We start from the raw sequence: 25,921 nt of genomic DNA on the forward strand, positions 1-25,921 counted from the left end.
GCATTTTATGAGTAGACTATAAACAGATCAAAAGAACACAATTTAAGATATTGATTTCAACATGGTGAAACTGTTCTCCTGCTCTTCCTGCAGCCCACAGGAAACAGGATTCTTGGCCTCCAATCGAGACAAGAAGCTGAGGGGTTGCTTAGCCTGGAGAAAAGGAGACCCAGGGTGACCTTATCACACTCTACAATTACCTGAAGGCAGGTTGTAGCAAGGTGGGGGTTGGCCTCTTCTCTCATGTAAAAAGTGGTAAGGCTAGAAGATTAGATATTAGGAAAAATTTCTTCACTGACAAGGTTATCAAGCATTGGAACAGGCAGTCCGGGGAAGTGACTGAGTTACCATCTCTGGAGATATTTAAAAGACATGTGAATGGGACACTTGGAGACATGGTTTAACGGTGGGCTTGGCAGTGTTAGGTTAATGACTGGACTCAGTAGTCTTAAAGATCTTTTACAACCTAAAAAATTGAAAGATTCTATAAGGGAGAACAGATTTTTCCATTATTTGAAATGAAAACACAAAATAGAAATGATGTGTTTATTTCACTACCACTTCAGATTAAGTGTGTAAAGAAACTGCTTCAGGATATGCAATCAAGTCCTGGAAGCAGAGCAGAAGAGCATCCAGGAGGTTTACCATGGGCAACAACAAGAAGAAAAAATTCAAGCACTTGCAGATGGTCAAGAACTAGACAGCTGTTGGCAATGCCCATCTGAAGCACTATGGGCAGGGATGGCCAGTTAGCCATGTGGCACACCAGTGATTCAAGTGGGGTTCCCACCCTGGAGGAGTTCCCTGCACAGGAGCTTCTAGATCACCTGAATCCCTGACTGCAGGAGAAAGAGTACCTGCACTGCCAGACTGCCATGAGGGCCAGCAATCCAGCATGGAGAAGCGGGTACCCCGGGAGGCACCTCTAGCTGCTAATCACTTTTCCAACTCTTTCACTTCTGAGGCTTTTAATACATGGTCAGGAAATTGGTGCCTTTGGCATGACCCTGTCTAGCACCAGAGCTGCCTTGCTAGCCTGGCAAATGCTTTGACCTGTCCCCACACCAAGCTGTCATGGCTGGGCAACAGCATCCTGGTTAAGTTCTGGTATCAGGGAAGAACAGAACTACTTCTAAATACAAACCAGTTTGACCACTAGTGAGTCCCTCACTGTGCAGACTGAGAGCTCCATACAAACCCACAACAGCCCCTGCCAAAGCACACGCCAGTGAAAACATCCACATGTTGATGGAGCTTAATTACTTTCTTGGTATTAAAATAATGTAAGAAAAATTGATCTGGAAAAAAAAAAAAAATAGGGGCTTTTAACCTTTTAGCAGGATGGATAATTAGTGGCTATCAGGATATCAGGAATGGAGATAAGTAGGTCCCCAGCTGGCTTAGATTCAACTGCAGTTTTTTCCATTAAGATCTCTTCAATTTTATCGTCTGGTTATTAAATGCACATTTTTGTCTTAAACCTATTTTGAAGCAATTATATGTTTATGCTGGTTTAGAATGCTCCCTTTTATGAAACTAAATCGTTGGGTATTTGTATGCTGTCTGTAATCTGGTATTTTAAAGTAGTAATTATGAAAGCAAAACAAATGCACCTCCTTGCCTGTTTCTCCTTTTCTTCTCTCTAGTTGTTTGCATCCTTTTGCCTCCCTGAATACAAAAAGACATGGACATTTCCCTCAGACTAAAACTGGGCCATGGCAGGCTAATAACCATTTGTGTTTTTGAGAACTACCCCAGACAGATTTGTTACATCTCTTGACTACAAAGGACATCAACTCCAGACAAACGAGTGACACAACAAAAAGTTGTCCTACAGACAACCTTCCTGAATTTTTAAAAAATATACTGGACACAGTTTCAGAAATTACTTTAGAGCCTTTTGTTCCATTTTCAAAACTGAAAAGCCCTCAGGAGCCTACATCTAACCAGCTTTCGACAAGATATACTGGCATAATGGTTAGAGACATTTTTTAATGCCAGGCTTATTTCAAGGGCACTTCAAGTGTTTCACCTTACCACACAGATACTGGAGGAGCCTGTGCCTGGTTTCAAACACTCATCTCTTTCTTGAGCTGGCATATAGGCCCATAATAAATTCTGTAATTCATCCGATTGTTTCTTTTTGCCTTACAATTCAGCAGTCAAAATTTTATAAAACAGTTTAAGATTTATAGGAAAACCTGGGCACATTTTTTTCTTTAGTTACGCCTTCACCTGTAAAATTTTACATTTAAAAAAAACCCCATCCACTATGTGGGAACACTTTAGTTCGTACACAGTAAAATAAAGAGCTATACAATTCACATCAGTCTTCCAGTACTGTAGAGATTTCTTTTAAAATTACCAATTATATATATCAAAACTGTCCCTTAAGGGTAAGTGGGTAATTTCTTTCATGAAAGTACTCAGTAATGCAACATTAAAGGGACAAAACATTCTGCAGGGCATATATTTGATTAACTGTAAACCACACACTTGGTGGATTTTTTATTTTTTGTACAGTCCAGCTGTATCTATACATCCAAAATCTAAAAAAAACACTGAAAGCCAAACAAACAAGTTTTGTATCAAAATGCCACCATTCATCATGATCCCGAATAAGCATAAATGGCTAAAGTCACCTGTGTGACTTTAACATAGCTCAGAGATAAGAAAACAGGAGTGATGTAAAGCGGCAAACAAGGATAGTAACAGGCTGAGCATGTTCAGGTGGGATGTGATGGGATAAGAAGGTTGACTAATTTTCTTGAACTGCAGAGAAAGATGAAACCTTCAAGCATGCCAAGACAGTAAGGGTGAGATATCCTGGGAGCTGAAAGTAATCAGTGCAGGACCTTCTGCACAGAGCAGTTGGCTCTCCATGGCACTAGCAGTACAAAAGCATGTTCTCAGACAGTCTCTTCAGCTAGCCAACTGGGATGGTTATTTGACTAGTATACAACAGAATACTTCATTTTGAAGGGACCTACAATGTTAATATAGTCCAACTATTAGTCTGTATTAGGAAAGGAGCAAAGGACTGCTTTGTTCCAGTCAAACACCAAAATCCATGTCTATAACAGTACACCTTTGTGTCTGTCACACTCAAGCTAAACAGTACATTATGTGTACATTTGCAGGATTTTATGTATGTCAATGTAAAATGCTGAAAATATTTAATTACATTCCAAACTACTTCCTAAAAGGCTTTTTTTCCTTACTGTGAGGTAAAACCATTTGTTTCATACAGCTGAAAAATGTAAACACAATCAAATCAGTGCAGAACGGCAAAACATCTGACTATGGGGGGGGGGCCCCCCCCCCCATGTCCCGCTCAGTCCAGACAGCTGGAGACTGAGGAACATCCCTCCACAGTATTGCTAAACATTGCTTTTTTTCTTATATAGTACCCTAGATAGCCACTACAGGATCCATGGCCAGAGGGTTGCTGGTGGCCACTGGTTTGACACAAAGTGGGCACCCTTACTATACCACTTAGAGCCTGCCTTTTGCAGTTCCCATCTGCCAACTTGCTCCATGTTAGCCAAGAGTGTCACTTTAGAGAAATCTTCTGTATGCTCTCATCTCAGTAGGTGAGACCAGTCCCTTCAGCAGCTGCAGGGTATGAGGAAAAAAGGCAGAAGCAGGAGAAAAGGGACACACCTGAAAAGGACATGCCCTTCTGTCCCTCCCAGCACCTACAGGGAGCTTGCAAAGTTAGTGTCTTCGCCACAATGGTTCCAAGCGCAGCTGCATGCAGGGATACCCACCGTAGCCTGGCTTTGCTGGAAGCTACCCTTTCTGAAAACTTGTATCCCAACACCAGCAGGGATCCTGCAGAGTCTCGCTCACAACTGTTCTGTAGAAACCCCTCAGAACAGAGCATTTGCAGCAAGTTCCCTAAACAGATGCAGTGAGGCCCCTCTGCATGCCAAAGGCCTTTCAGCAACTTCTCACTCGAAATATGGTATTGCACATTATCATCATTACTACAACCCTACCTGGCACCTCTGATTATTTACAGAGAGTAGGTCGTATATTATCCTGTGCCCACAAAACCTACCATGAAATTACCATTTTCATCACCAAAAGCTTAACATACAAAGTTCAAGAATAAAAAAAGGGATAAATTTATGTAATAAAACAAAATGCAGCAGCTGCCATTCATGTTACTGTGCGAATCTATATAGGCTTTCATTAGGACAGTGGAATTCCACAATACCTCTCCAGAAATAAAATTTGGTATGCAACAGAACAAGACAGGATGAACTGTGACACAGGCAGGAACAGGCTCAGAGACTCAGTCAAGCTGATCAGGTACTGCCAATTGACACAGCTGAAGAGCAGATGCTACCTTACTTTAATTTAGCAAAGCCAGCACGGTGGCTCCATGGACCCATGCAGACTTGACACAAAGCATCTGCAGGTTTTACCTCTCACTGTGGCAGCATATTAATCCACCTCTCTCAGTATCATCTGCAAAGGACACCCTCCTGTTTTGCAGGGCAAACCTATGGGTTTAACAATCAGTGTTACCCAAAAGTGAAAATATGCAATGGCAGATGACTGTCACAATCAAGGTGTGACGGCTTTTCAACCTCTCCTCACATACCCCCCAAGTTCCCATTCCTGTGTGCTGTCTTGCCACACATTAGAGCATGTTGGCTTTAATCCCTGAGAAATGTGGACTATTTTCATAGACTCACAGAATGGCTTGGGTTAGAAGGGACCTTAAGATCATCTAGTTCCAATCCCACTACCATAGGCAGGGATACTCTTGACTAGGTTGCTCAGAGCCCCATCCAACCTGGCCTTGAACAGCTCCAGGGATGGGGCATCCACAGCTTCTCTGGGAAAACTGTTTACTGTGAGCCTTGCCACCCTCACAGTAAAGAATTTTTTTCCTAATATCTAATCTAAACCTACTCTGTTTTAGTTTGAGCCATTCCCTCTTGTCCTATCACAACATGCTCTTGCAGAAAGTCCCTCTCCATCCTTCTTGCAGGCTCCCTTCAGAGGTGGGCTTGAAGAAATGTGGGTGGGGCCTTGCAGAATCTGCCAATGGTGGGAGGTAACACAACCACGCAAGAAGAACAGACTGGAACCAAATGGTGAACTAGGAGAAGCATCAGGATTTCTTAATTTCGAAAGAAGCATTTTTCAAAATGGAATAATAAGACACCTACTGCAATACGCAGATGCAATTCTCACATAAACTGTCCCTAAAATGGGCATTGCCTTTTCTATGAACAGAATAGCCCAGGAATCCCAGGAAAGAGGAGTGGGTGTTGACAAAATCAGACTTTTTTTTTTTTTTAAACTTTCTTTCAACAGCATGGACCCTTAATGGAACAAACCATACTTTAACGAAAGTACTCTCAGAATGACAAAGCTCTAGCCTGACACTGCACATGCAAAGTTTTTTCCTAGTCTGGTAATCTACACCCCATGACTTTTCCAGCGCTCTCACAATCTGCTCCCAAAGTGCTGTGACTAGTTTAGCTCACATAATGTGAATCCCTGTTTCAGAAAATGCTTCATGGCCTGAGACTATTTGAAGAAAACTCATCCCTGAATCTGTCCAAATTGGTAACAAATCCTTCGACCGCTGAAGAGAAGTAATGAAAGGGAATTTAATCTTGACATTTCTGGATTAAACAGTTGACAGGCAAGCCCTAGAGGACTCAGTGGAACAGAGGACAGCTGTTTCCAGAGCTGCACCTGAATTGACAGAGTCTAGACGTTATGAATGAGAGCTCAGCAGAGCTAAAGAAGCTTGTCACAGCAGAGGCAGGAATCCAGATTTTAATGATACAATTAAGGAATGCCAAGGCTGGTGTAAAATGCTGAGCTATTTCTACCTCTGTGTCCCTATGACTGGCCTCACAGTACCGTGGGTGTAATTATATAAGATACACAATCCTTTAGTGGAAAGTGGAATTATTTAAGGAAAACAGCTGGCAAATTTAGAGCTAAGTAGGAGCATGGAAACGTCAATGCCAAACCAAGAGCATGTCAAACATGACCCAGATACCTAATTAGAAGTCATGCTCAAATCTAACTTGCACAGGGCTCCAAAGGCAGGCTGACTGACTACAGTAGAGAGGCTGCAAGAGGAACTCTCTTGAGCCTTATTCCCCTGATTGCATTAGATACAGTTCTGATCTCTCCCCCTCTTCACCAACTTTAATGTCACAACCCTTACAAATGTGCCAGGAACGGGAAGGTAGAGCAGTATTACAGAATAATGATGCAAACGCCCTCAGGAAGGCATCAAGGCTGCCAGAGGGCTTCCCCCAGCACAGAGAGGTGGGAGCTCAAGGCTTCATGTCTATTCCCAGACGACCTGCTCTGAGCCAGCACTCGGCCATGGGGATTTGCTGAGCTGTGAGGGGGATGTTCTCCCACTGTGATGATGGCTTCAGTAACACTTCTGCCTCAAGCACCTCAGCCTAATGGGCTGAGCAGGGAGCAAATGAGCAGGAAGTCATTGACAGAGATGGTGCCAAGATATGCTAACATACTTCAGGAATACCCCACAGCTGGCACAAACAGGTTCCAAAGATTCCTACAACACTGGATGATAACTTCATGATACAGGTACTAAGGGTGCTGACTAGGAAAGATGCCTTCCTTGATCTGTTGCTTGTCAACAACAATAATTTCCTTTTACAACAAGGTAACCCACCTAGTTGATCAAGGGAAGCTGATGTAATCGTTATGGATTTCAGTACAGCTTTTGATACTGTCTCTCACAGGATCCTTCTGGACAAAATGTCCAGCACTTAGCTGGATAAACACACCATGTGATGGGTGAGCAACTGGCTCATGGGCCAGGCAAAAAGGGTTGTAGTGAATGGGGTGACATCAGACTGGCAGCTGGTCACTAGTGGGGTTCCCTAGGGCTCCATTTTAGGGCCAATTCTTGTCAACATCTTTAAAAGCTACTTGGATGCAGGACTTGAAGGCATACTGAGTAAGTTGGCTGATGACACTAAACTGGGAGGAGTTGTTGACTCCCTTGAAGACAGGAAGGTCCTGCAGAGAGATCAGGACAAATCACAGGGCTGTGCAATCACCAGATGGACAAAATTTTAACAAAGACAAGTGCTGGATTCTGCACCTGTGATGGGGCAACCCTGGATCAATGGACAGACTAGGGAGCAAGAGGCTGGAGAGCAGCACTGCGGAAAGGGACCTGGGGCTCCTGGTCTCTGGCAAGTTGGATACGAGTCAGCAGTGCCCTGGCAGCCAGGAGGGCCAACCCTGTCCTGGGGTACATCAGAACAACCGGGCAAGGGAGGGGATTGTCCTGCTCTGCTCTGCACTGGGGTGGCCTCACCTTGAGTGCTGGGGGCAGTTTTAGGCACCACAATATAAGAAGGATATAAAACTTACAGAGAGTGTCCAAAGGAGGGCTACAGTGATTGTGAAGGGCCTTGAGGGGAAGCTCTATAAAGAGGGGTTGAGGTCACTTGGCTTCTTCAGCCTGGAAGAGACTGAGGGGTGACCTCATTGCAGTCTACAGCTTCCTTGAGAGGGGAAGAGGAGGGGCAGACACTGATCTCCTCTCTGTGGTGATCAGTGACAGGACTTGAGGAAATGGCATGAGGTTGCATCAGGGAAGGTTTAGATTGGATATTAGGAAAAGGTTCTTCACCCAGAGAGTGGCTGGGCACTGGAACAGGCTCAACTGGAACAGGGAAGTGGTCACAGCACCAAGCCTGTCAAGTGTCAAGAAGCATTTGGACAATGCTCTCAGGCACTTGGTGTGATTCTTGGGAAGTCTTGTGCAGAGTCAGAAGTTGAACTTTGATGATCCTTGTGCACCCCTTCCAACTCAGTATATTCTATGATTCTGCGAGACATACTTTAAAAACAGAAGCTCATTAATTTGCTTATGTATCATGGATAATAACAAAGGTAACTGAGAGCTTACTGGAATCCTTTCTTGATAAGCATCTTCCTCTTGCACACTTGTCCTCCACTAGGCAAATGAGTACCATGAGTGGTCAGTGTGGTGCTTCACCTCAGAGGGTGGCTGTGAAGCAGGATCAGAGAGGTTACATAACCCCTGCACTTAGCACTAGCACAGCTGTTAATGAAAATTTCAGATAATTCTGGTTTTCATTGTTCAAAAAGGTTGTTAAAAGCTTGGGTAAGGGTCCAGGGGAGAAGCACAAGAAGAATTAAAGATGTGGGAAAGGTGCTTTGAAGTCAGGCATGCTTTCAGAGACACAATTTATTAAAAACTTCACAAACAGAAAGTGAAGTGGCTATTTCACTGCAGTGACTAAGTATTTTTTGTGGAGAAGAAGTATCTTCATTGTCAAACATAACACCAGGTTCGATACCAGAACCTTCTCTGGACAAAGTCAGACCAGCAACAAAGAACAGCTTTAGGGCATGTTACTACTTTTTGAAGGGTGACAGTAACTTTTTTAAGGTGACAGCAAGATTTTTTTTACTCCAGGCATTTTTTAAATTGGATACTGTCCCATAAGATCTACAAATGTAAAGAGGCTTTGAGCCAGGGAAGCTGTGTGTCAAACCTAGACAATTTTACAGCTCTCCAAGAAAGCAAGCCCCTGTTTCAAAAACCCAATGCTCTTTGGAGCTCTAAAATCAACTCTTCCTACTCAAAAAAACCAAACAAACACAGTATCAAATTATAATGCATTACCCATGTAGCAATGACGTAAATGATGAACATGAGATGCTACAGTGCAAAATTACAAATCATATCTTAAAAGATTTAGTCTTCAGATTCTGTTTTTTTCTGCTTGACAAAAGAAATAATCTTTGATGAACAGGCCACTATCCAATTCATTTGCTTCAGTAATGATAGCCTTGTGATCAAAATTTTAGCAGAACGCAGTAACTTTTATTTTCTATAGCCACTACTGCTTCCTTAAAAGCTCACCTGTCACTGTCTCTCTGATAGGAGAAAAACAGACAACATTCAACAAAACACTGGACATTTGGCAGATCTCAGTTGTTAAAAAGTGTGGTTCCCCATCAGTCAAACCTACTCAGGAAAATAGGAATGAAACGTACTGAGTAGCTAGGGCAAAAGTAAAATATCATGCAAGAAAAAGCCCATCAGAAATTAGTCACTCGGTGAATTTGACAATCATTTTGGCATCAACCAGCACACAACTGAGTTTCCAAAAAATAAAAAAGGAAAAGACCAAGAGAGACAATCCGATCCACAATAAAATAGGTTCAAGAATAATAGAATTTCTATGCAATACCACACACTACCCTACAATAATTGGATGTAAAACCTTCCACTGCTAGAAACACGTTACTTTCCTCATCAGCCTATGTTATTTTTTTGCCTGTGAACATAATTAGTGTATTACATTAACCAACTTCTCAAAGTTTCCTGTCAGTTTTATTACTCATTCCTAGGTAAGAGTTAGTTTGCAATCCTGACCATATTGTGGAGGTATCTACATGGAGAAAATTCTTACAGTGTAAGTGACCTTGCAATGGAGCTGAATCCTGAGACTCTCTTCCAGCAAAGCACCCAGCCATCAAACAGGAATTAACTGAACGAAGACCTAATTGCTTAGTTTTATTGCTCTGCAGGACCAAAATATAATTTTCTTCTCTGCATGTGGTAGTGAATCATACATCAAAAATATCCAAGCTCATCAGTTCACACCATACTCAAAACAAATCCATGGGAAGCCAGCATGCAGTTTTGAGAGATTTATCCACGCAGGAAGAAAAAACCCAAAGAAAACATGCAAATGTATATATTTATAGCAATAGATATACATGGAAAGCCTGAAAGCTTTTTGTTGTCCCTTTCCTTTTTCTTATAGAAGGTTCTAAAGCCAATTCTATGGTGCTTTCAGGTGCAAATACACAACAGACCAAAGAGCTGTGTATTTCTACTGGAACAGGCAGAATAAAACAAGCTATTCATCGACCACTCAGGGTATCCACATGAACCAGGCCATACAGTTTGTCCAATCTAGAACTATGCCAACCCCCTTGGCCTACAGCCTCTTGTGGAGATGTATTCTCACTGCCCAGTGCAGCTTTCAGCTACAGTGATTTCTGGCTATTTATGGCTAGTAAAAATAAGCTGGTGGTCTATATAATTCCTGGTACTATTTAAAGCAAAAAAGCAAACCCATCCCTTCCTTTTCACCTCACCCCCAAGAGCTACATTAATAGTAACTTTAGTGTGGTAACTGAGATATATCAAACATACAATACTCACCTATCAAATCTAACATGTAAAAATTATTTATGAGACTGGAATTACAGTTATTGAAGCTAACTTCTGCATTTTACAGTATAGAAGCTAACTTCTATAATTACAGTTTAGAAGCTAACTTCTGCATTTCTTTATAACAACACACTGATTAAAGTCAGAAAATTTAAATCCTAGAAGAAACTCTTAGGTTTTTTGCAAAATAAACTCTTTAGGTAAAATGCAAGTAAGAATCTCCTCAATAAATAATACCCTGAAAATTACTTTGACTTAAAAAAGGCAAAGAATGCCAGATAACAATGAACAGAATCTATGCATGGAATAAAGAGGCAGAGGTATTCACCCAGTAATGTGAGTGGGTTATTTTTCTAATGGTTGGAATAGCATTGAATTAAAGCAACAGATTCAAAGTAATGGCTGTCAATCTACACTCAAAAGATTTGTGCCTTCACACTGCTATTGATTATCATTGTGCTTTTACATATTGTTGCTTTTGCACTACCTCAAAGTAAAACTGGGTTGTCTAAGGGTCAGATCCCCCCATGCTCCTCAGGGCGGATCTGGCTTCTCGGGCACAGCGGGAGCAAAGCTGCTCTGCTGTGAATCTGATGCTTTGCAGCCCACAGGAATGCTGGAGGCAGGGCAGAAACAAAGCAAGATGTGTGAAAAAACAAAACCGTGTTGGTAGATCCTTCACCACACAACTCCCAGGTTGCTATGAAGTGAAGACAGGAGAGGTGAAGTACTGCAGCTTGAGTGCAGTCTGCTCAACACTCACATCCAAAAAACAAAGCCACACAGTTCTTATAATTAATCTCTGCTCTTTTGCTGTGTCATTCAGATCTGGAAACAACCTTCTGTAATAAAGCTATGCTTTTGAAGATGAGATGAATGCAGAAAAGCATTGATCATTCATCCCTACGTATTTCTACAGGCATTGAAATATTGTTGACTTTTCTTTTTAATGCTTTATTCATTAGCCACAATATTCCATCAGCTAAATGCTGTGTTTCAGAATAAAAATGCAGTCAGCAACAAGACCCTTCTTAATATCCAATTTTTTTTTTATTTATTGTGGCTGAATTACCAATTCATCTAAACACTGGAATTCAACAGGTAATTTGTCATGAAATCTGTCTCTATTCCAGCTTTTAGTCTCAACTGAAAGATTGAAAAGGCCTAAAAGCAAATGTTGGTAGGGGAAAAAAAAATAAAGCCATTTTTAATAGATCTGCTTTGTTCCAGGCTCATAGCTTTCATTTATTGCTTTCCACTCCAGCAATTTTTATGATCATGCTCATCAATAAGAAGAATTATAATTTTGTGTTCTAGTTTCTGCCCACATGGCTGGAGGGTTGTCTTGGGTTTACTTTCCCTTTTGACATCATCTCTGCTGTCCGGAAAAAGCAGACAAGTCACTGCAGAAAAATAAAGCTGGACCATTTGGTGGTTTGGGTGATTTTTCATTGTAGTTTTATTGGCCACAGGAATATCCAAGCAGCATAATTATTTAAGTTTGTGATTCAGCATAGCTTCACTTGACAGATGCAGAGGTTCAAATCACAGCAAGGACAAGTAGGACCAGAAAGTACCTTCACAATTCTAATGTACAGAAGTTAAAGTTCTCATAATATTCTGGACTTTAGCACTTAAGAAACCTTTTTATTGACTGAAATAATACTAAAGCCTCAGGACTGGTTTCATAAGTGTTTCAGTGGCCTAAGCCAGATTTTGATGCAACCCCCTGCTGTGACGTGCACTTCCTCCAGTATTTTTCATCTCAGGTGTGACTACTTTCAAGTGCTGTCATATGAAACATATGAAGAGTGTTCAATTTTGGTAATTTTAAGTGATGGTTAATTTTATTGAATGATTTAGGATTTATCCTATAGTGCAAGCATACACTTTTTATGGGATATGTAAGCTTCATGTGATGTACAAGCATGCTTTTTTGGAGATTAGCAGTCCTGAAGAGGATGGCAAAATTACGAACAACACACATGGAAGTAGCATCAACAGCCAGCTGTGAAAACCATCCTTCCTCTCCAAGCTCAGAGCAGCTGCCAAGTCACACGTACCCCAATATTTGGGCTGGGTTTATGCCACACAGCAAGGAAGGACCACTATGATGGAACAAGCAGGACACAAAATGCACCAAATGAATGCCCCCTGAGCTGGGAAAGCACAACACAGACACAGCACTTGTGAGGAAGGTGAGCAGCTGCATGATGTGAGCTGTAGCTTGGTTACAGCAGAGGGCAGTGATACACAAACACTAGCAGTCCTCGCTCTGCACAGCACCTACAAATGCAGAAACTTGTCCTTGGTTATTTCTAGCATGCAACACTTACCGCTCTTAGGCTTACTCTTACCAAAAACTGTGCACTATTTACATATATTTAGGTGTACACATGTGCAGATGGACAGAAAGATATATTGAATATCCACTGTTTAAAATGGCTTTCTCCTATTTATTTGACAACCACGTCCTATTTGAACTATCTGCTATCCCCCTTGTACTCTGAAATCAAATCCTTCAAGCTTTTGCTTCACAAGGTGGTGATTTGCATCGTTACAACAGGCACAAAATTGCTACACTTCAGGGAGCTGATTTTCATCTTTTCCTCCCTCATCCTTCTCACCATTTGAAAGGTAGGAAGCTGGATGCAGTTAAGGAGAAAAAGGGAGGGAGGACAGAGCTGAGGATGAAGACAGCATAAGACTTTGACTCCTTAACTGGGTTAATTTGTCTCCTGGCATGCAAGTAGAGAGCTTAAGAGAAAACTACAGGAAAAAAAAATAATTGCAAGACATGTGCTACTCATGTAATTGCTGACATGTCTAACGCTGCGTGATTCATGGCAGCTTTGAAATAATAGACTTCTTATTGAGGGATGGAGGGATTACATTTCCATTGGGTGCGATTTGAAGAGATGCATAAAAGAAGGAAATGTAAGTTGTTATGAAGAAGCCCAGTCTTGACTTGAATTAGTTTAAATGCAACTTGCTCAGAACAATTGATTTTTTAATGAGAAATAAATGGATCTGTATGTCCAACCAGTGTTTGGCAAACCAGTTTCCACCAAGCAATTGCTAAACTGCTGAATTTACTGTGCAGCATCTGCTCTATAGAAATGTGGAAAACCATCAAAAATTATACAGTATGTACATATAAACATATGTCAATTTTAATCCATGAGCATGTTCTTTATATCCTACACAAATCTGAAAACACCCAGTATTACCTTGGATATTGATTTAAATTTCGGGGGGTTTTTTTGTTTGTCCGTGGTTTTTTCTTGCTTATTTTAACTAAATAGACTCATTCATGCTTAGCAAAAGATTGAACTTGGTTTAGATTTGGGACTATCTACATCTACTAACTTTGCCTGAAATAGAGTCAGTTCCACATTTCAAGTGTCCTATTTATCAAAGCAAAACTACATAGCAAAGCCAAAATATCTGGAATGAAACTACCCAAATGCTGAAGGAAATCTTTATCAGACTCAGTCCTGCAGTGAAAGCCCTGTGTTAAGGTGATGCAAGCAGCTGGACAGACAGCCTAGGGAAGCCAAACCTATTGGTAGTCAAGCTCATGAAGACTTTGGTCCCAGTGACAGTAGTTTCCAAAAAGCACCAAGGCAAGTTCTACCCCAGAAGAGAAGCATTAAGAAAGCAAACATTCTGGCCAAGACTCAACCTTGCAGCCTGCTAGGTGATGGGTGCTGGCTCTTACCACTATTTCCAGTCCTGGGCCTGCTCCCCATGCCACAACAACATTTTTCTGTACAGTTCACCTGAACAGGGGCCTTTCAAACTCTGGACATGAGAAACTTATTTCTCCCTTGGGCCTCTGGCTGCTATATCTGCATGAGAGGTGTGCTTCAGCTCCTCTGAAGAGAAAAGACAACAGCCTCAGACTAGCCCCAAGGGAGCTCAGTTCACAATGGGTGTACAAAGTTCTCCAGCAGAACTTGTCTGTTTTGAACTACATCATCAGGGAACATTATCAATAATGAAGTCTCTCTTTCACAACACCGTGGGATTTCCATATTCCATCCAAATGCGCTTTCTTTGAGTAAGTGACATTCTGATGTGTTCTGGGACAACTCCATAGGCATTTGCCAAGACACATGCTGGCTTCTTCAGACAGAGACACACAGCAGTTTAAACTTGGTTTAGCTCATGAGTCTCGAGTACCAACAGGCCATCTGGCACATTTCAGTAAAATTGGCATTTTCTGCTGAGAGAGGTCGATGGCTTATATAAGAAAGACATGGCAGGACAGGAGTGAAATGCACTGGCAGGGCTGTGTGCACTAAGCTTGCGCGGCAGCTCTCAATCCAAGCCAGTACAGGCAGGGCGCAATCCATCAATCCACCCACAGCACAGAGGCAGCGCTGGGAGCACAGCAAGGGGACAAGTGAGTGCTGGGGTGAGGGTCAGGAGCAGAGCACGAGCAAGGGACCGGCCATGGGACTGCTGCTGGGAGGAGGAGGTATCATTCAGAATGGAGCTGTGGGGACAGCCACGCTTGAAGTCATGGGGTATGGATCAGAACTAAGCTGTATCAAAACCTCTTGGGAGGAGGGCAGAATAGCGCAAAGATTTTAGACTGCATGCCTCCCTTGGATTACGGTAGCAAAGATGCTGGTACACAGGATCAGCCAGTACAAAAAACTCAGGAGACACTACAGTGAGGTTGGGAATGTGGGGCAAATTGGGAAGCATGAAGGAGGCTTTTTGTACTGGAAAGCTCAGCTGTTGCAGTGCTGACTTCTTTCTGACTTGTTTTGGCAATGTTGTATAAGACCAAGTCTGAACCAGTGGGAGGAAAATTTGTATGTGTTTGGTCCTCCTACCAAAAATGAGGTTAGTTTTAAGATGCAATTATATGAAAATCAAAAAAAAGATGAGAAAGCCAGTTTTGTTGCTGGTTAGTATAATGAAATGTTCCTACAAGAGTCTGATGACTGGGAAAATAGAATTAACAATTCATTTACAGAAACAAAATCTTTACTGAGAAAACTTTCTCACTAGAAGACAAATGTGCAACTCCATTTATTGCAGCAACTGCCATCATGTGCACTGGCTGACAACCCATTCTGGGCACGGATCACAGCACTGCTCAAACCCTGCCCTCAGGCATTTTTTCATTCCATACTCTGAACGTTGGACAACGTCTGTCACACGCACACAGGTGCCACACAGACTGGTCCCATCCTACTTTCACTCTCTATGGCTTGCCTGTAAAAGTGAAGACTTAACCAAGAAGACAAGAGTGTGATGTGTGCTCCTTTGACTGACCTACTTCGAGTCAAAAGACTGGGAAGGGGATACACAAGTCTACTTCCAATGCAGATTGAAATGTGTCTTTGGCACAGCAACCCCACACAGACTCATCATACATTCAAAAAAAGTTTTTCATCCTTTTTCCCAGATTTCTGTTGTCAAGAAAGGGCCATTATTGATAACTCCCTGAGGATCCTTCTCCTTGTGTTACCCAATACCTCATTCATACCTAAGGCATCAGGACAGATGAAAGCAAAACAGAGATGAGCAGCTCTTTCCCTGGTATTCAAACTTTAAATCAAACACCCACTTCACTGTACTATAAACAGAGCTGCCAGTTTGGAGCATCAAGGCACTCCTGTAATATTTATTTTCCTTTAAGATTTTATATTTCTCCTGTGAAAAGCAATTACAATAGAAGTGTCAAGCAAAAATACATTCCTGTTAATCACAGTCACTGTGAGCCTGCCAAGTAAATCACATCTCAGAGTTGCTGTTCCATTTTTCAGGTAGAAATAAAAACTGTGTGAGAATGCCATGGTCTAGAATTGAGCTCTTCCCAAGAGGAGGTACAAAGTTTTTGAAAATACAAGTTCTTCTCCTGTGTTCATGACATTGTGTGGAATTAGACAAGCACTAAAACTGAGTGTCCAATGACCATAAGAGTAATTCAGGTTGGAAGGATCCTCTGAAGGTTGCCTAGCCCAACCTTCATGCAAAGCAAGGCCAAATGCACAGTTAGGTCAGACTGCTCAGTTCAGCCAGGCCCAGGGGTTTCTGAACAGCTGCAAACCACTGGTTCCACAGCTTCTCCAGGACACTGGGCCCATGCTCAGCTGCTCTGACCATGAACAATTTTCTTCCTATATCCAAATATAGTTGGGATTTCTTTCCCTGCAACTTGTGTACATTGTCTTTGGTACTTTCACCATGCACTCCTGAGAAAGGATCTGACCCTGTCTTCTCTCATTCCCTACAGCTTTTCCTTCCCCAGACTGAACAAACCTCATGTCCTCAGCTTCCATACAAATGTAGGTGCTCCTGTCTCTTCACCAATCGATCACAGTCACTGATAACATTTATACATTTCTTTTGGTTTTGGTCTACAAATAGGCACCTCTACGCATCTGAAAAGACAAATAACAAATGGCGAAAACTTTGGGCTCTCCACTGGGCTGTTACTTTCCCATACTTTTCAAACTCAGAGGCTTCATGCACTGTCCATGTGTCACAAGGGAGCTGCCTTAAAATAACCTGGAGGGAATGGTACTGAGCTTGCTCCCCTCCAAATCTGAGAATTTCTATGGGCTTTGAAGAGAGGTTTTGTTCTTATTTTATCTTCATCTTTACACAATTCTTTGTGTTGTGAAAACTAGCCATTTCAAGATGATGCAATCGCAACTGCTGTTCCAAAACTGAGTGCAAGGGAGCAGTTTTCATCACACCAGAGAGCTGCTAACCATGGTTTAAAAATGCTGTGAGGCCTCCTGTTTCCTTCTGAATAACACGTGGTGGCTTGGTGATTAGATCAATTACCTTTATAATGCTATGAATTTTAACTGGAATATCAGAAACCTCTTTTAGCTGAGTCAATCTTAAGACATCAAGTCTGTGTATTGCAGACTTGAGCTTATGGAATGGGTTTTCAAATCAGATAAATGATTATTTTCCCCAGGAACCTTCAGGAACACTTAGTCCATACTTGATCCAGCCATAACCTGGAATTTAGTAACGCATTTTTCACATCTCCTTTTAGAGCCATGTTTCTTTTCCACTGTAAAACCCTAACTGTGCAACTGCCAGTTAGAGAGTCACCACCCTGAAATCAATTTCAATCAGAAGAGCCTGTTGCTCAATAAAAAGAAATTGACACTGAGATGCATTTAAGTATAAACGTCAGTCCAATTTCCATATTCCCTGATTATCCCCAAGAACCGTGTAGATTTGTATTCCATTCCCGTAGCTTAAGCTGGACGTACAAGGAAATCAAAACACACTCTTGAATTAATCAAAACAACTTTAAACTCTGTTCAATCCAACCATTTTTACAGCAAAACAATTTTTAAGTCCTTCAGCTCACATACACCCCTCTGCAATGGCTTGGCAGCAGCTGCACTGCCACCATCCCTGTTGACAAGAGGTATTTCCCCATTACATTACAAAAGGATAAAAATCCCAAGAACAAGAAAGGTCCCTTTGAATCGCCCATCTTCTCTCAGTTTTTGGTGCTGTCTATATGGAACAACGCAACTTTTGCATTTTTAGTGACCATTTGAATTTTACTGCAGCGAACTCACAGTCACAGAGAACGATGCCCTTCATTTTTCAGAACAGGAGGGGAAACTTCTCTAAACAGACTTAGTGTATGTATCTGGTCTGATTTGGAAAGAGACTCTGCAAAACAGAAAACTGTATTTGTTTTACAAAGATACACAGCATTGTAAATCTCAGGAGTAGCTGGATATCTCACACTGGACAACAGTCTTCTGGTGGAGAGAGGGGAAATAGTAGTTTTGTAACACTGTAGTCAATACTACAATTGAGCCAGTGAAAACAGGTACCAGAAACCCAAGTACAATGCCTCCATACAATTTACATCACCCTGAATAAACTCATCACCTATCAATGGCACAGATCTTCATTGTACTGGAAGATACTCTGTCTGGAAATACATGGAGGAATGGTTTTGTACTCTGACTCCCCATTTCTGCACCATCCACACTTTTGTATATAGAGCTTTATCAAAGCAGCACACATGCATAGAAGGTATTTCATATTCCTCTACCTGTGATCAAAGTCCAGTAAGAGAATCCGGGTATGAGTGAGGAAACAATTTCAACTTTCTTTCCTGACCTCTTCTCTAAGATTGTCCTTCCCCTGTCATAGGGAATGACACTTACTGGCCATACTCTGATAGCCGCAAAAACTACATAACACTTTTTAATAACTCACTCCAAAGAAATATAAATGCTTGTTTACTAAACAGAACTAAGACACCTTTGTTCAATACTTCAGCCTGTAACAGAATGACATATAGAAAAATTAAGCAGAGGGGGGCATTTTTTCCTCACATTCCTTCTTTTCTGTGGCTTTAGTATGTTTGTTTAGAGCCAGCAAGTACCAGCTCACATTCTCTTCTCTGCCAGCTGGGGTTCTTACCGGTGACGACACTGGGGATTTTGGACAGAAAGCTCTTGACAGTGCGGATGGGAACTCCACCTGTTTTGTCATCCTGCATTCTTGTAACGATGTCTTCAATCTGTCAAAAGAAAGGGAAGACTTGGTGGTTTATGCAATATGGTGACTTTAACGCTTATAGACCATGAGTGCTTTGGAGCCCTGCTGGTAGAATGGGCTTCAAATACACCATTGTGTATTACTGCACAAACACAGGTAGAGACACAACTACCTGCCCAAATTCAAACCCTGAGATCAGAAACCATGAGACAACATAGACTAGCTTTGAAGGCAGTGGTCAGATACTGACAATCCAACTGCAACTGCACTTCTTTTGCTGACCAGTGGTGATAGAAAGGTGCTGTTTGCTCCACAGATGAACTGGGTTGCACTTCAACCAGTTTAAGGAGGTTCACATCCAATCCACTTTCCCCTCTGCTCCCACGTTTGTTTGAATCCTCAATACTATAACCTTAGGAGAGCTTTCATTTTCCAAAGAGTCCCAGACAGTCACCAACTGCTTATGGCTTGAGAAGACTGGAAGATGGAACAGCTGCAGGAGGACTTCCCCTGCCTCGTTTTGTTTGCTAGGATGGTACATGCCCATGGTCAGCATACAAAGTAAATAACCAAAAGCAAAATGATTGTAGAGAAAAACTTGTTGGATTTCCACAGCCAAGCTACCTTTTAGTTCCCAGGCACACACATAATCCACCACATACAGAAAAAAACATGATCATCTTCAAAAGCCATGGCAATCAGAGGATCCAGTTACTGGGGGAACGAGCTTAACCTTCCTCCTGCTTACTCTGAAATGGGAAGGGATTTTTGCTTCTTTTAAGGCTACTCCCCATGCATTTACTCGAAGGCAATGCCAGGGAGAACAAAAAGCTGAACATAAACACAGTGCAGAAATTCAGTATCTCCAAAAACTCTCTTCAAGCTAATAAGGACTCAGAAGCCCAACAAAAATAGACCCAAAGCTGTTGTCTCTGTTAGCTCAAGCAGTCAACAGCACAGCCCCACCCACTGTTGTTGACAGGTGGCCAAGGGCAGCCAGACAGGGAGCACAGCTCTGATTTTACCTAAAGATTTCCTGCTCACAGATGCTACAGAACAGAGCCACAGCAGAGAGGTTACACCATGGGAGCACAGCCCCTCTCTCTCCTACAGGCACAGCCTAAGAGCTCAACATGCTCTCTCCATCTCTGGGAAGCCACTTCATTTGCATATGCAAGTGAGTTTTTTTCACAGATTTAACACCTACATTTCAAAACAAGTTTAATTTCAAGTCTTCCCGAGGTGGTAAGACAATCTCCCAGCCAACTTCAGGCACTGAATTTGATCACTGTGTTTTTAACCTCAGGTTACCACTTAACTGAACTGTTCACACCTTGTTTATATATTACTTTTAATTTAACACATCGTGAACAAATTCTCAGTGGGAATGAAGTCACAAAGATGAAAATATCCTGACATATTCAACATATTACATGAGCTTTGGGTACTTACACAGTTAATTTGTGATAAAATAATGATACTTTCCCTCAAACGAATCACTATGAAAATTAATACTCCTTTTCTCCTTTGCCAGAGCCTCATGCAGAGTTTGCTGATCAAAGCATTGGGCTTTTTCCCAGTCTGAGGATATCTGGAGAAGTAACTGCTCATCTCTGATACCCGGAGGGTATCTGGAAAAGTAACTGCTCCACTAAAGAGTGGACAAAAAGCATTTCATTTTGTTGAGAGGAGCCTGACAGCATCACTTGTTATCAGAGTTGTTAGCAACCCAGACCTACAAGGCTACAGTGCTCCATCATCAGACCTATCGGGTGACAGGGCAGCTCAGTCACCTGTGAAGGGTGGACCAAGAGCCACAAAATCTCAGAATGGGTCAGGCTGAAGGGGACCACAGTGGGTGATCTGGTCCAACCTCCCTGCTCAACCAGGGTCATCCTAGAGCACATGGCACAGGATAGCATTTAGATGGTTCTTGAGTATCTCTGGTGAGGGAGACAGGACAGCCTCTCCGGGCAATCTGTTCCAGTGCTCAGTCACCCACACAGTAAAAAACTTTTCCTCATGTTCAGGTGGAACTTCCTATGCATCAGTTTCTGCCTATTGCCTCTTACCCTATTGCTTGGCACCATTGAAAAGAGCCTGACTCCATTCTTAGTCTTAGACTTCATCCAAGAAGGTCAGCCAGACTAGGAACTGCTTCCGCAAGGCAATGAAAAACCCTCTGTGTTACCAACTACTTATGTGTCTTCATCTGTATGTACTTGCAGCTGATGTCAGAGAAAGATTTTTTCCATGCATATTAGGAGGAAGCTACTTTGAAATGTGTTATGAGTACCCTATGTCTCCAAGGAACACTTAGAGGCTTCAAGAATCATGAGAATAATGTTTGGTAAAACTGTTGTTTTCTCTTTTTTTATTTGAATGAAAAGTTCAGAATGAAAAATGAGATAAAATAATTAATTCAATGCAGGAAAATTAACTTTTTACTCTTTTGCTCACTATAAGCTAGAGGAACACCAGCATGATTTATGCCATTAACACTCCAAGTTCAATTTCAAGCAAAATAAAACTTTAATTAGCTTAAAAGAAAGACATATTATTTTTATGTAAACTATTCCACATTTCAAGCAATCAGGCAGGCACTGGTGTCTCAAATGGGGTCATTAATTTCAGGTTCAGCTACAATTACAAATACCTACTACATTTTTAAATAAAAAATAAACAAAGTTACCCTAGAGAGAACTCCTTCCCAAAAGGCTCCTTCTTACTCTTGCCTTCTAGCCTGACTACACTAGGGGCACTTACTGCTCTCCTTATTTCTAGTTGTTGGATGTTTCTTTTCTCCTTTCCTTTCTACTCAAATACCACACCTCCGTTCTTTCCTCTCTCTCATCTGATCCAGACATGACTACACATGTCATCCTCCTACAGCATGCCCAGAATTTTCAGTCTGCTGCCCAAGAGCCCACAGGATTACAAGACCCTGGTTGTACACACTCTTTCCATTCCCAACACGCTTTTCTTGTGCTCTCCAGCAAATTTCTGCACTGCTTGAAGAGGACAGCATGGCATACTCAAAAAAACATTTGACAATCATTTAATCCTTTATTAAAGTTACAATCAAGTTTTAATTAAAATATTAAAAACCTGTATCTGGCAACCTGTTTTCAGTTTTTGTTCAGTCCGCTACAAAGAGAAGATCTGACCCTTTGTAGATCCTTTGTTTTGCACCCACCCAACACTTGCAGATATTACCACCCTGGATCCAAATTCCTGCTGAGCTATGGAAATGTTTCACAAACAAGAAATAGAGTGACAAAGCAGAAAAAAAGTGATCATTAGAGCTTCAAGCATAGAGAAAAGCAAAGAGGGAACATGAAGTGTGAAGGTCACTTTCATGAAAGCTTTTAATCTTAACTTTTAAGAGAGTTACCTAGACACTCGAGTGCTAATGATTCTCTCTTCAGCTTCTGCATGTCATTAAATACCCCTTAGGCTTCCCTCTCTGGCAGACAGGGAATGAGAGTCCTTGGACAGCTCATTTCATCAGGCTAGGAGGCAGAAACAAGTGCAACAAAGCATTCTTCATTTATCTCTCCTAAATGAGCAAGCTTCAGTGAACTAAATTCTGCCCAACAAAAGTCGTGGTAAGAATGGGCAATGCTTTTTGGGTTTTTTTTCTATGATGGGGGTCACTGCTATTTCAATCTAGTCTGATTTTGTAAAGGGAACTGTCATTCTTCTCTCCAAGTGGATTCTGGGTCAGTATCTTCACAAGAAAGCCAGAGGAATTCATGTATCTGCTGTCACCGTTAGCTACACACTGTAATGTATGCCTAACAAACTAGATCTGCTTTTCCTCCTGACTGGTTGCTGACATCTCTGCTCCTCACATTTGTCCAGGATGTTTTTTATTCCTCATTATCCCACTCTCGATGCATTGAAAAGGGCTTCTGGCTTCAGGAACACATTAGTGGAGACATAAACTACTGCAGGTAGCTTATGAGAGGCTACCAATATATTCTGTTACACAGAATGTGCTGGGAATTCAATGCATATATTGCTAGCATTCATTAGACCTTCTTTTCCACTATCAGCACTTTTGCTGGCCTAAGGAGGCTGAAGGCACAAAGTAGAAGACCTTGAATTTCTGTCAGAGCCAAGATGTCTATCACTGGAAGATGAGAAGTCCTTTTTCTGGGGCAGGAGAGAACAAAAGATTACATTTGTTGATGCATTAGAATAACTAAGTGACATAATACAACAACAAATGTAACAACCACAGCCTGGCAACTCTGGGTCAGTGTCACCTAACATCCCATTACCATTATAAGAGGGAAAATGACTCTTAACTTTGCAGTAGCTTTTCTTTCTTCCAGCACCAAGGTAAAGCAAGGTTCTGCTTCAAGTTAGCACACACAGCCTCACTGAGTCCTGGTCAAGGTTGACCTTGAAGGTGACATACTGAGAGAAGGGCAAGTTACACATGGAAAAGAAAAGCTACCAGTTCCCACCTCCCACAGCCCCACAGCCAGACACCACCAGCAGCTAATGGAGCTCCCTGGCTGAACATGTTCAATGAGACTCAGTGATGACCACATAATGATGTCAGAGGCCCTCACGGTCCCATTTTGCCATTTTACTTTGTGAGTTAATGAGGAAAACAGTGCCCTTTTCAAATTCTAGCATCTGAGTTAGATGTACATATTCCCTTGGACCCTGCAGGAAAGCTCCTGCTGCCTATTTGTGAATATTTCAGGATGTACCAGGTGCCTGTCTGATTACTCACAGCAGCCACCTTACCCTTGGGGCCTCCTGTCACCAGCTAACCTGTGGCTGGAGAATCTCCAAGCATCACTCATCAGTGCCAACATTAAACATACAGGGTTAGAGAGAACACTGTGCAGTTGCAAACATCCTCTCTGACCTGGCCAACAACAGCTCTCATGCATACTAGGGGAGCTCGATGGTACATGGAGCAAAGGATCAGGCTGTTACCAGCTAGCATGATGGCAATAATTAAAAGCACATTTGATCTTTTCACTGAAGTATAAGTTTAAAAGAGACACTTTCTCACAGTGCCAAGTCTTACTCCCCTAAGTGTCTCCGACACTATCAGCGTGCCAGTGCATTCTCCACCTGCTGACTCCTGCCATGCAGCCCACACATGCACAAACAAGGAAAGTTAATTTGACAAGATGCCTGAAGCCAGCTTGCTTCACTGGTCCAGTCAATTTCACTCTGCTCAAAAAATAAGAAGAAAAGGCTGAAAAATAAGGGCTATACAGCTCCCTTTGGCACCCTCAAGGGAGAAAGGACAACCTTGCCTCTGAGGCAATGATGGAAAGTGGCAGAGCAGCTCTGCCAGAGAATTGTGGTGTGGCCTTCAGCAATCAGCATCATCTGCTTCTGTCCAAGTCTCCTCTCCTGCGTAACAGAGATAATACCAAACTACACAGGGGTGCTGAGATTTAGTTCAAAGATGTCTAAGAAGGAGTAGGAATGTCTTGGATAGCAGATGCCACACAGCTACAAAAGATACATTCCCCATCTCTGAGAACCTTTCACAATCCCAGCAAAACCAAGTGGCAGCAGAGCACGGATGCATCAGCTGGCAGGGCCGTTTGGCTGCTTCCCACCTGACCAACACCCAGCGACTGCTGAAGTCAGGCCACTGCTGGAACTTCCGCTCTTCCTGAGGGAGACGTCTCTGCCTCTTTTTAAAATTTCAGAGCTTATTTCAGATACAGGCAGAGTATGCCACATATCTCACTTAATTGGGAGTGTGTTTCAGGGAGGAAAGAAAATAACTGTGATCTTCAGAATGGGATGGTGAAACAGAGTTAATAATGTTACCTCGGAACTGGTAACATGCTTTAGCATTTATATATCTCTGCTGTGAATAGGAGGGTACCAGTGAAGAACAACCACCAAGGCATTTGTCCTGATTAATTGTACGCTGCTGCTAATCCAGCTAGAGCTTCACAAAAGTGAGCATCTACTCACAAGTCATCACATGGAAGGACAGGTTTCACCACATCAATTGGATTATACAAAACAAACCTTAGGGAAAAACCGTGACGCTTACTGAGCTGCTGAGGTGCAACACCAGAGTCTGAAAAGTACCAGGCAGCAGTTTTTTGAGCAGACCGTGCCTCCCTAACACAGCCCACAGTGTCAGCTCTGCACGGCGCCCCCAGCTCAGGCCTGGGCTGCGTTACAAGAAAACGTAGTCATGGAAAATGAGAGCTGGAGCTACTCCCCTCAGGCACTATATGCACAGTTGGAAAACAGGGTTTAATATTCAGCAGAAAAACAAAGCATAGCAAATTAATTCAGCAAACAGAGATTCTCCAAATGAGCTGAACTAATGCAATTTTCTCCCTCCCCAAAAATCGAGCTTTTTAGCCCATCAGTGTCAACAGTGAGAAGCAAAAGACATCAATGTGTCAAGTGTTATGCAAACTCAATTTTTCATTAAAAACATTTTGACAGACAACTCCCGATGAGATCAAATTCTACATGAGCTATAATTGCTTAAAAGAGAAAGCTATTTTGGCATGTTAGAAAGCTGTGTAAAAATAAAAAGTAAACTCTTGCTTATTGATTGTGCTACTGTAATTACAGCAGCAAATGCTTGGGACTCTGTTCCACTACGCATCATAACAGAAGTATCTTGTGAACAGTGCTGCATTTCTCCCACATGCTTTCTACCTTTATGGCAAAGATGCCACATATATGCATATAATCAGCTTGAGAGATCTTACACCATTTAAAGAACAACTGCTCTAATTAAAACCTTCTAAGGCTAGCTCCAAAATAGACCAAATATTTACTTTGTTCCGTAAGCAGAAGTGTTAAGCTTTTTAAAATTGTAGGAAAGTATCATAATTATCCAATGAAAAGACAATATGAATTTTAAATAAAACTCCAATGGAAACCAAGCGGCCACAGAATTACAACAGAGGTGTGAAGAAAGTCACACTTTTGTAAAAATAAAAAAAACAACAACAAAAACAAACAAACAAAAAAAACCACCTCTGCCACACAGTATTTATTGACTAGATGTGGCTTTTGTGTAACTTACGAAATATGCAAATCTATGCACAGAAAAACACAAATTCAAAGATCATTTCAGCCAGGAAACCTGTAGGATGGAATGATCTACACACTGTTTCTCAGTGTGTGATCTGAATTGGA

General features: G+C 41.9%; 1 protein-coding gene across 9 annotated transcripts in view; it reads right to left on the reverse strand.

The window, feature by feature from the left end:
• The window catches only part of RGS6 (regulator of G protein signaling 6), a 293,530-nt gene that overhangs the window by 102,895 nt on the left and 164,714 nt on the right, over window positions 1-25,921 (reverse strand). For all 9 annotated transcript variants that reach the window (XR_006019279.1, XR_006019278.1, XM_042047282.1 and 6 more), the window contains one exon: window positions 18,683-18,782. Coding sequence is in view for 7 of the 9 variants with exons in the window: in XM_042047280.1 (XP_041903214.1) it covers window positions 18,683-18,782 (100 nt within the window). In the remaining 2 variants the exon portion in view is untranslated. The remainder of the gene's footprint in view (window positions 1-18,682; window positions 18,783-25,921) is intronic.

The sequence above is a fragment of the Corvus kubaryi genome, unplaced genomic scaffold, assembly GCF_017639235.1.
Source record: "Corvus kubaryi isolate FWS band 111438036 unplaced genomic scaffold, C.kubaryi_AGA036_p1.0 66, whole genome shotgun sequence".
NCBI lineage: Eukaryota > Metazoa > Chordata > Aves > Passeriformes > Corvidae > Corvus > Corvus kubaryi.